Here is a 12,110-nt window from a genome sequence, read left to right as displayed (position 1 = left end):
TTCTGAGTAATGAAAGGCAAGAACTTTCTCACTTTGCCCTAGCCTGTGTTGGAAATCTGTGTTCCTGTATTAATAAAATTTTATTGGCCATGTAGCCACCACAATTAATGTCTGAAAGGAGGGTCATGCTTATGTAATACTGCTAAGGAATTTGTGTGAAATTCATGTAAAGACATTTTTGAAAAAGCCTGTGGTGAGAGTTCAGTTCAGCAAACCCATTTTTTCTGTCCAAAACATTGTAAGTCTTCTACAACGATATCTAGCAGCCATAAAATCTCTGTAACTCTGATTGTGTAGATCCTTGGATAACTGTTAGCAGACGAATCTGTGCAGTTGATGTAGACTGTATGAGCAGAGAGAACTGTAACTTGGAGCTGGCAAATCCCAGGAACAGTGAGGCTTTTGTAGGAAACTTAAAATTGTAGACTGACGTTGTTATTGATAGAGCTGTTTCCCAGAAGATGAGATGCATTGAGTTATAAAGAGTTTGTAAGTGCTGTTCAGAACAGGAGCGGACGTCCAACTCTGAGCAGCACTCTTCACATGTCACCTACTATGCTTCCTGCTGTAGACTGATGGGGAAGAGACTTACTTTAATGGTAAGAGTAGGTGTTCTGCACAAAAGGTCCTTTTGTGTGCTGTTAACTCAGATTGTGTCATGCATCACTGTAATTTGCTTTAGATTTGTGCTGAATGACAAGAAGAATTTCAGATGTGTTGTTTGATATACTATGACTATATTTATGCAAAGCTGCCAAAATATAGCAGCACTGTTCCAGACATTCTTTTACAGACACTTTGTTAGGAGTATTTTCCCTAACAGAGTAATATGATACACATTCATGCAAAGCCTAGAAGTAGAATGGAAAAATGAATGCATACAAATTGCCTGTCACTTCAGTGCTGTAATTGCCTTTGTTAAAACTAAAAGCTATGCTATTTATACAGGTATAACAGAAATAATTTATTGATTCTCAGCTCTTTATGTATGTGAATTGACAGGATTGTTGTCTTTTTACCATGGTTGCACTGGAGAGAAGTTGTGCTCTTGTACGAGAGAGGTGGATTCTTCCCATGTAGGTAGCAACTGCTTTGATCAAACTAACAGAAGGAAATACTCATGCTTGCAACTTGTTTACTGCTTCAGTACTATAATTTAACCTTGCAGTCCAAGTATGTGTGTAAGCCTCAGCAGTATGTTTAGCACATGTTACTACCAGTTCTACATTGTTTCAGTTTCCAAAATGCAAAGGAGATCTGTAATAGCAACAATACTCTCCTTTTTTTCCCCTACAACTTCTGTGAGAAAAAAGTTGTTAAAAAAGATGTTTTCTCTGCATGGAGTTCACACCAGAACCAACCTTTTTTCATTATGTAGGCACGGCATCAAGGTTCTAGGCGATTCATAGAAGTTTCTGCAGGCCTCTGTGAGTGAATTTTCATCTTTCTTTGAAATACTGGTTACAATAAAGATAAATAATAATTAATATTTGCTTTATTGTTAGGTGTAGTGACACTAATAGCTTTGCCTGGATGCTGTACTCGGCATATTTATTTTTGGTGTGAAGCTTCATTTGCTATAATGCTTTCATCATTGTTCTAAGTGCCTGAATAAATAATGTGTGTATTTTAATGCAAGCACAAAATGCAAAATCAGAAAAATGAAGATAAGCTTGTAACATGGCACTTATTTCGTATATACTAGTTTAGGGGTGGGTATAAATATCAAAGCATTAAGATAATTGTGGTTCGAGTACTTTGAGTAATATTTATTCTAGCGGCTTGTCTCTGAATTCATGTTGATAATTACATTATTTTAATAGGAATAATATTTTATGATAAATCAGTTAAGTAGTTGCCATGATCTTCAAAAGATCTTCATAAAAGCTGCTTTTATAGATGTTCCTTAAACAATTAATATGGTTCTCCTAAGACAGATTTCCAAGAGGGTAATAATAGCTAGCACTGCCAGATTAGATGTGTATTCCAAAAGCTTAAAGGCTCAACTACTCCACAGAAGGAGATGCAGATATCAATCAAATTGCATAACAAAAAATGCTTCAATAATTTCAAATCCATTATAACAAGAAACTGAAATATATTATACAAGATGCTTGGAAAGAAAGGGGATATGTGCATAATACCTATGTACAACACCTAGCACAAGGGATATTCAGTTCTGTGCAGCCTGTTTCAATCTGATTAAAGCAGTATGAATCCTTAATACAGTAAAACAATTTTTATTCTATGTCTGTGAAGTGTGTACAGAAATAAAAAAAGATACTGGATCATTTTTTTCTCCTTTATCTGTTTCTCTGACTTTTGTTTTACACTTCTTCCACAAAATAATTCTTTATCTTCTAACATAAGTTAAGATTAAAGATCTGCTGAATTAAAAATATGTCGTTGAGACAAATTGGTTAACTTGCCTTCTATCAAAGCATGTTAGAAATTTATTTTTCTTAAGGTACTCTAGTTATGTCCTCAAATTGTCCTTTTACTTAGAAGAGATTATATTAAGAATGCATTTATTAATATTAAATACGTTAACAGGCTACTGAGGTTATTAAGTTCTGTAAGTCTCAATGAATCTCTAACTAGAAGTTTTAAAAATGCTCTAAATAATGTTCATTAATCAATTCGGTAATTAATGAAGTGTGTAAAAAGGATATGCTTCCTGGATTAAATAAATTTACTCTTTAAAACTTTAAAATCATGGCTTTTATTGTTTCTTTGTAATAGTTTTAGGCCTGTGAAAGTCAGATGTTTCCAGATTGTCATGATATTTTCTGAATATGACTGCTCTCCATAGGAGAAAAGTGGAGGCTGAACCTACTCAGACTCTTTTGAAGTGCCCATGTATGAGAGTGGGCTTTATTTTCCACAGAATGCTGAGTTAATCCAGTCATTTCAGTGCTGGTACTGTCTCATAGGTGACTTCTGCCTGCAGCTGGGCTGTAATAGTTACACGCTGATAAAACTTTGCACTCAGTGTCGTACACCTACTCCACTAACAGGCCATAAGATTAGATACTTTGGAAAAAAATAGTCTGCATATATGTAGTCTTTAAGTGGTGGAGAGTTTATCACATTGATAATCCATTTAAATTGTTGTTCTCGCTTCATATTTGTGGCTTATCCAGTTTGAAGTGTTAATTGCATCTATAAGATGTCACATCTTATTCCTTTTTGTGGTAGATTTTAAAGAATCAAGTTGACAGGATTTCTTTGCCTTCTGTTGTAGGATGTATTTTAGGCTTTTATATGTTTTTGTAGTACCCTCTCTGCTTTGAAATGTCAGTTTTAAATTGCAGATGTTCAAACTTGGGTATGTTATTTTAGAAGAGATGTCGGTAACAACCTGTACAGAACTTCAGGACAGCCTTTAAAAGCAGTCTTATGTAGGCAGCCAGAGAAGAAATTCCTCCTGGGCAAGCACAAGCTATGTTCTTCCAGTGTTTTTCTATGTCCACATTTACCCTGTGGTTGTGAAGGTGTCCTGGCCTTCAATACTTGAAGAATTTTTTGGCCTGACAAGGCTCCAAAGAACTAGCAGTTTTTTCATGTCCCTGCATCTTCCATTGATAAGGCCTTTGCTCTGCTAATGATGTGAATGGCCTCATCAGAGGGGCAACATCACATGGGTTAAATGAAATGCATAGTTCCTTGGCTCTGGGCACTTGACACAGTCATAAGGAATCGTTCCCAGTGCAGCTAATCCAGACGGTGTTGTTAAGCTCTGAACCAAGGCCCTGTGTCCATGTGTATCGATTGCTTAGCTCCTAGTTCCCAGTTATCCCAGGTGTTCCTATCTGGGACCAAAAAAACTGTGTCCTTTCCTATCTCCTTATTTATGCTTCAACAGTATCTTCAAGAGCTAACATTTCCAGGCCAGCATATGACAAGACTTACTTATATTAGAGCGTGCACGACACAGCGTCTTTTAACTTGAGAAACGTAATGAACTGATAGCAGTTTTCAGAGATTTTTTGACTACCTGCAGATTTGTTGGCTGTGCCTAGCCTTGTCAGCACCTTTGATCCTTCCAGGGAACTGTGTCTTATTGCACCTGAACAAAACAAAACAGTACTAGTGCTGGCTCCCACATCAGGGTTCATAACTAATAAGCATCATTTGCTCTCTGTGAGCACCTCATCTTCAGGCTATTGGCTTATTGTTTTAATCTCTAGTATCTTTTCTGTACGCTATCTAATTTTTCTGCATGCATTTTAATTTGTGGGTAACACTTGGAACTTCTAATAACTCCCTGGTGATTAGTGCAAAGGCAGTCACCTAGTCAAGTCCAAACAGCACTTCACAAGTTTATCATAGCTGAGTAGGTTGGCAATAGTACAAAGTCACAGTAGGAAAGTATAAGAAATTGTAATGAATCTAAAAAATGCATGAAAATAAATTCAGCTAACCAGACAAATTGTGATAACTTGCATTCATTAAGTGCTGAGATGCTAAAATAATAGACTGAATATTTATCTTAGGCAGGGGTACGGTAAGCTCATAGAGTACTAACCTGGCTCTGTTTGTGGCATGCGTAATGTTTGAATACAGCAAACGTTAAAAACCTGATAATTTTCTCAACTATGGCCTATGCATAATAATTCAGTAAACTTTAACTAGGTAAGAAATTTAACTTGCCTGTGTTGTTCACTATGAGATCATTCAGGAGTAAGAAGAGATTGTAGTAATGCTGTAGTAGCCTTCATTACCTAAAGACAGAAACTGCTGGAGATTGATAAAGTTAGTATGTGTACATATATTTGATTAAACAAATAAAGCATATTTGATTAGGCAACCTGCTAAAGTGTAGAAAAACAATGTTTGGAGGGTCAAAAAGTATTTTCAGGTCTAAAAAGCAATAGCCCTCATGAATATACATCACCTCAGAACAACCTTTGATAGCTCAAATAGAGAGAGAAAGGGCATTAAAGTGTTATGGAGTGTATCTTCTCTGAGAAGCAGGAGGATAGGTGATTTATTTTCACTGGAACATGGCAGAGGCTAATGAGGTTAGAGTGCAAATATCTGTTGAGAATATTCTGATTTTCATTTTCATTGTTTATTCTGTTTATTTATGGTTGTCTCTTTAGAGCCCCATATACATAATGCATAGGTGTCCAACAAGTAGTTGTCTTAGAAGCCTTGGTCTACAAAGCACTTAATGACACAAGATGAACAACTCCACTGCTTAAAGATTCTTCCAAATAATACAGAATTTTTTAAAAAGATAGAGTTAGCTTTAAACAAAACTTTTATAGAAGAAGAATGAACAAAATGTCCTTCAGCTGTTTTCCTTTGAGCAATTTCCTTTGAGCAACCCAACCCAAATGCAGCAGAAGGGGTATGAATGTAGGATGTGGCAGCAGATAGCTCCAGAGAGCTGCTGAGGCAGCTTTGCCCTGCTTAGAAGTGTTTGGCTTGCCTTTGGATTCTTCTGAGATGTTGTATGGGGAGAAATACAGAGTGCAAGGAATTCAGACTGAATTGTTGATTTGTACAGATATTGAAGCCATGAGCATTGGCACCTCTGCCCTGTTATGATGTGTATGTTTCGAACCTAGGTTTGCTAGACACCTGAAAAGATGCCCTTTTGCATTCATCATACCAGTCAACCAAAACTGAATGCTCAAAGTCATATAAACCCCAGCAGACTGCATGGCCTGATTTGGAAGAACTTCTGCCAGTTTAGAGTAAAGATTTTTGGTAGGGTTTTTGCTACATTTTAAAATTGGACTTGAATTTGTTTTCTGAGTTTGCTTTTGTAACTCCATAAAAAGTCACCAATTTAGTCTGTAGAAATTAGGCTAAATAAGTTCTGATCAAAGCAACAAAGCATTTGCAGACTTTCCCATAGCAATGGCATTCATTTCAGTGTCTCTACTCAACCTAGCTATCAATTTTTATGAAATTTTCAGGAAGACAGTGCACCTGAGGTCACAAGCCATGTGTCAGGTTTGGTTATAACTGACTAACAGGTTCAAAAGCTGTTGTGGGACAACCTTACAGATGGATAGTCATGGCACTCCCATAAGCTGCATTTCTGTTGGAAGTCAGGCTAAACCCAATGGTTATTTTTTTCAAGCAGCAACCAAGAAGTATTTCTTTGGTTTTGCTTCATTTCTGTACAAAACGGGATGTATGTTCATTCTTTCCAAACTTTTCAGTCCTGGGGTGTATGATTCTGATTATAATAGTGTAACTGGAGGCTTAAAGTCTGTTTTAGAGCTGTAAATCATTGCAGATTTATTTATGTACAGCTTATGAATAGCATGGAACAGATTACTGAGAAGCAGCTTCCAAGAGAACAAAGGAGAATATGCATACTGCACTCTTTCAAAATGTGAGGTGTGCGAATGTGCAGCAAATCAGGTCTTCCTCCTGGCTTGTAAGGTGAATATGTGGCTTCTTGAGCCTCCCACACCAGTGGTCCCCTTTTGATGTACTGTATGAGGTACTGTTCGTGTAAGGGAACAGCGAAGGAGTTGCCTCTGCAAAGACACTACAGTTTTATCCATCTTTACATTAAGCATAAGGACAGAAAGAAATTTTTTTCATCTCCTAACCAGTTTATGTAACACCTAACGGATTATGTATTGTGATCACCACATATGTCAGATTCTTATAGTAAGGAATTGCTGAAAAAAGGGTTTTATTGCCCAGTGGAACATGTAGTCACAGTTACGTTACAAGTGCAGTCTGGAATGGGATCCCCACAGTTTTATGGCAAAGATTAATAACCTTTCTCATTTTAAGAGAACTTTTGGATATATTTGGTGGGCCTCACACTAATAATGCATCTGTCTTGTTTCCCCCGTCTGTTCCACAGGGCTTTCCATCATTCTTACACAATTTTTTGCACCAGCTTGTGCTGTTTAATGCCCAGCCATTTCACAGTGCACATTACTACTCAGGCGTCTCACACCACTAGGTGTTTCTCTGGTCCTCCATACTGCACAGCACTGTGCTACTTGGCATATCCCATCCCAGACTATACAGATTCTTTCTCATTCTTAGTACCACAACGCTGCAAAGCACTCACCTGAAAATGTCATGTCCATGGTGAATGGCTTATCCCTGACTCTGCTCTCACACTGATTTTGTTTAGGTGGGAAAAAGAGAGTCCATGGCATGCTTCTATTTTAACTCTTGGTTAGCAGAAGAATGTAGCCCTATAAGGCATTTAGATTCTTCTGCTGCTGTCACTTAAGGGCAATTTATTGGCACAATTATTATGCACTACTAGTAAGTCACTACTAATTAACTTGGAGTTGAGTTTGCATTGACAAAGCATCAACAGGTATCTTTTGGCTTTCCTTCTTCTGTTTAAAAAGTGAAATATATTAAAAATTTTCTCTAATGTTTACTTAACTTCAAAGCCTTTACAAAAAATCCACCTTTGATCACTGATCTTTTCTGAAGGAATATTTCTATAAATACAGTTTTATGTATTTTTTCCAAATTTTATTTCAGGCAGTTATCTCTGCAAGATAATAATATGAACTATAGAACAGATTTTTTTCTTGATCATCATTCCCTTTAACTGTGGAAATTTTTGAGCTTACAAAGCATTCTGAATTGGTCAGTTTAAAATGAAGGGGTTTGCAAAGTTGGTTTTTTTTGCAGTTTGGCATCTTGGGGCAAATATTATATGTGCTTTATTTAGTTTTGTAACTGTTCTGATCATACTCCCAGATTTTACTCTGAGCCTCCTTTTTACTGGTAGCATACATATGGAATCTTTTCTTGTTAGTGTCTACATCCACTAGTGATAGGTCTTTCACATGATTACAGGTAAATCTTGCATTAAATATCATATTATTCATTGGTGCATGTGTTCTTTCTGAATATGGGACTGAATCAGACACTTTCATGTAGTCCAGCCAAACTGTGTTAGACTCCTTGTTAGTTAACATTCTTTATAGGCTTTTCAAGGCAAAATTGGTCCTCTATTCCTTTCTTCTTTCTTTTTTTTTTTTTTTTAACATCCTTCTTACCAGTGAAATATGAGAGGTTGCCATCAGCTGATACAGTCAGTATTAGCAGTTCCCAAATCACTTGGGAAGATGGAAACTTTTGTCACTCTTACCATTCTTTCTTTTCTTAGGAGCGATAGTTTTGTTTTCAAGATTTTCCATAGTATTTGGCAGCCTTACTCCCATCACTGTCCTTGATGCCTACATGGCCTTTCTCAATTTCATCTGTACTATAATTCTGGAAAAACAACTTGTAAAGCTCTCAAAACACTGAAGCTCTGGTTCTAGTTGGAACATACAGGCACTGCTTAGTTGCAAACAAAAAACAGTGCCTGTTCAAATTATTGTGCGTTAGCTTCTTGTGTAAAGAAGTTGCTCTGATTTTAGCTTTGCAGTACTAAATTCTGCTGTGCATCTAAATATGTCTTTTGAGAAGGGGAGCAAAACTGTAGAAAAAACAGCTTTGTTTTTACTGGAGTAAACTCCAGTGCTGGAGTTTAGTTTGCACATCAGAATAGTTTTGATCTTCTTTCTAATTGCAAATGGCTCTGAGATTCTCCTGTCTGTGCATCTTACCTTGATTACAAACCTATGTCAAAACCAGCTATTACCCTTGAATCCTGAGCCATTTTGCCTCCAGCTCCCTTATTTACTTAATCATTGGCTGATGTTTAACTTGCAGCCAACAAGACAGCCAGCTCGTCTATACACACTGCATCTTTCCTTTCTGATCAGCGCTTATCAAAACCAGTCAGCAAAAGCTTGCTTCCCCACCCCAGCCCACCTTTTGGGTTTGTGCTAGCTTTTAATTACAATTTTGCCCTTACTTAGCATCATTTAGGTTGGAAAAGACCTTTAAGATCACTGAGCCAGGCAGTTAACCTAACAGTGCCAAGTCCATGTGACTGGGTTGGAGTGGGTTCTTACTGTCACAGTATATTAGTGTTTTCTAATTTCTGCTGAAGTAATCTCTGTCATGTGTTAAGCTCAGACTGCCTTCCTCACCTTCTGTGCCAAATTACTTCCCACTTTTTGTCAAAGAAACGATATTATGAGGCTTCCTTCATTCTAAAATCACCTAGCTGTAATCAACTCTCAATTAACCTTTTGCCATCCTGTGGTGGTGCAGGTTGTCTGTGCTGTAAGTGTGGAGACAGTCTGGGTTAAACAGTGTTATTGATTAGTTGTAATACAACGCTGCTCTAACACTTTCCTACAGTGTGGAGCTAGAAGTAATAGTCCCAGTTGTTACTGTCTGGGACTAGCTTCTATAGATACTACAGAAGCTAGAAGCTAGTTCCAGCCAGACCTACACTGGCTGCTTGTCAGTACAGCCCAGTTGCCTCTGCAGTAAATTCCAGTACATGCTGAAGTTTTCTGGGCCTGTTTCAAGTCTGGCACAGAGAAAATCAAGGTGGAGTAATAAGTGCTGAGGTAAGTGCTACAAGGGCCACACAGGTATGGACGCTTAGGGTTGCACAAGAGCTTGCAATTGGACATGGCGCTAAACCCAGACTATCTCCATGCATTTGTATCACAGCAGGCCAGAATTTGCAAACCCTCTTGGCACCTGGCATTCTGGAAAGTGCGATGGATGCAAAGGCTGATCCACATTGGCAGGATGAGTCCTTATCCAGAACTCCTAAATTCTGGGTAAATGCTTCTGTTCTGTAATTTTAAATGCATTCCACAGTACCTAATCTGTTAGGGCTTATTCATAGTGTTCAATATTCCAGGTAGAAAAGGACTAACTACAATGAGAAACAACAGAAATTCAAACCAGTAAGCCAATGTAATAATCTCTGAAACAGATCTAGGGAATCCCATCTCTACAGCAGGCACAAAATAATTGCCATTAATATTTAGTGTACCGATACCAGGCGGTGGTTGTCTGCCATGGCCCGTGAGTGTCAAAAGTGGCCTGTGTAACATACAGCTAGTGGTGTGTAAGGTGGATGCAAGTCAAGCAGCTGCTCTAGCACGAAGTAGTATTTATTGGGTAGAAATGCATCAATAGGTGCACTTAACATCAATGACACATGTCTGGAAGGGCTGCAGGACTAGTGTTGCAGGGCTTGCAAAGAGGCAGGTGCGGAGCAGTGATTGATCAAGGGGCATGAGGGTATTACGGATATTGGATCCTACAAGAAGTCACTGGTATTACAAGGCAGTGTAGAATTAAGATACTTAAACGGAGATCATTAGGCAAGGATTGTGAGTTCAGAACAAGGGCCATGAGAGAAGCGTTTTGACACTCCATAGTGTCTGAGACCCTCCTCTGTCTTGGTTCTTTCCTGCCAGGTCTCTTGGATATTGGGCTGTGTTGGGTTCTGTTAACTGTGAAACAGAGAGGATAGACGAGCTATAGAAAAGTCAATGTGTTTTCTGGGGCTCCAAAAAAATACCTTTTAAGCCAAAACCTTTGGATGCCATTAGTATGAGTTCTTCAGATTACATGGAAAAGTTTAGTCATCCTACAAGAGCAAAGCAGGAACCTGGCAGTATACACATGTTGTTACACTCATATGGCATGTACACCATTTGGGAAGTCCAGCTGTGTCCCCCTACAAATATGTCAATGCAAGGAAATTTGGAGCGTATGTGCTGGTGAAAACAAGCAGTTACCAGGGTTGTTAGGGGTTCCTAGACTTTCTACTCTAAGGTTTAGATTCTGCATTGTAGTAATAAGGTTGTGGCTTGTTTCAACTGTGAGTCATTATTCTTGATCAAACATGCCCTCCACAAATTACCTTTCAAGGGCAGAGCATTCCACAGATTATTTTTAGAGATTTTTGTTTTGTTCTGCCTTTCTTAGCAAAGTAAGCAGGTGTTTTGGTAATAAAGTTACAAATAAATTTGTTAAAGTTCATTTTAAAAGAAGAAATCTGATGATAGTACAGTTTTACTTACCCTTTTTGGTTTTGTTATTTCTTTCTTTTACTGTCTCATACAATTTTTGTTCTCCTTTCCCACAGAGTGCTTGTTCTGACATTGCTGTCTTATCAGGATGTTTCATCATCTCGTTAAAAGTAACCTGTATTAAAAATTAAGAATATCACCAGTGTTTACCAACTTCTTAAGCTTTTTTTAAAGTCACCTTCCTGCCAGCTAGCTTATCCAAAATAGTTATGAGCTAGCCTGTAAAAATACCTTTTCTGTTTCTTTTTCTTCTTACAGACTGCAAGTGATACCCTACATACAGACGATGAGCATGAACTCAGAGGAGATAAAGAAAGCTATCTCTGTGCGGTGTGCTTGGATGTTTATTTCAACCCTTACATGTGCTATCCATGCCACCACATCTTTTGTGAACCTTGCTTAAGGATGCTTGCCAAAGACAATCCAGCCAGCACTCCATGTCCGCTGTGTCGCACTACAATTGCCAGAGTCTTTTTCCAGACAGGTATAGAAATGAAAGTTTTTGCAATACAGAACAGTTTTCGTAGATTTCCTTCCCGTATTTCTGGCCTGAATACATACATAGTTAAAGAATGGTAAAACTTTACTAACCAAATATAGTCATAAAAAGAAGAAAGAAGTAGTAATATGCAATGGGCCACATCCCAAATGCATGTAGAGCAAAATTCCATGATGTTAATCCACTGTGAGGTTTTCTTTGCTTTTAATTCTGCCTAGGACTATTCCATGCAGGCTTTCTCTAGGGGCAAGAATCTTGTTACAGATGTGTATTTTAAAACTTGCTGATTTTTGAAGTGAGGTTCTCATATTTTGCATTTCTTTGTTTTCCTCTTGCTAAATAATCACAAACTCCAAACATAATAAACATTTTGTCAAAATTCCTGCCAGAAAAGCATTCTTAAAATTACTAACAATGACACACAAATAAATAAATGCTCTTTTCTTGGTTTTATGGCTTTAGTTTAGCTACAAGTGAAAATAAAGGCTGGCGGAACTATAGAATCCTCCTAACTAATCTTGTTTTTAACTTCTCCTTTCCTGGCCTCTTATGCCTTCATCTCTGATGTTCCTGACATAGCAGTAGGAAAACTTGGTGAGCAAGGGGTGTTTGATGTCAGAATGAGTACTGGGATAGAAGGAGGGTAAGTAGTGCTCTAGATGGGATACTTGGAACAGCATGAATTAAACTTTTATGTCTGGAGC

General features: G+C 37.9%; 1 protein-coding gene across 2 annotated transcripts in view; it reads left to right on the top strand.

Moving 5' to 3' along the window:
- RNF180 (ring finger protein 180) overlaps positions 1–12,110 on the top strand; it is a 72,655-nt gene that overhangs the window by 35,515 nt on the left and 25,030 nt on the right. For both annotated transcript variants that reach the window (XM_037374112.1, XM_037374111.1), the window contains exon 4: positions 11,166–11,391. In XM_037374112.1, coding sequence (XP_037230009.1) covers positions 11,166–11,391 — 226 coding nt within the window. The remainder of the gene's footprint in view (positions 1–11,165; positions 11,392–12,110) is intronic.

The sequence above is a fragment of the Falco rusticolus genome, chromosome Z, assembly GCF_015220075.1.
Source record: "Falco rusticolus isolate bFalRus1 chromosome Z, bFalRus1.pri, whole genome shotgun sequence".
Taxonomy (NCBI): Eukaryota; Metazoa; Chordata; class Aves; order Falconiformes; family Falconidae; genus Falco; species Falco rusticolus.
The sequence above is the reverse complement of the archived record's forward strand: the minus strand, read 5'-3'. Positions and strand labels throughout refer to the sequence as shown.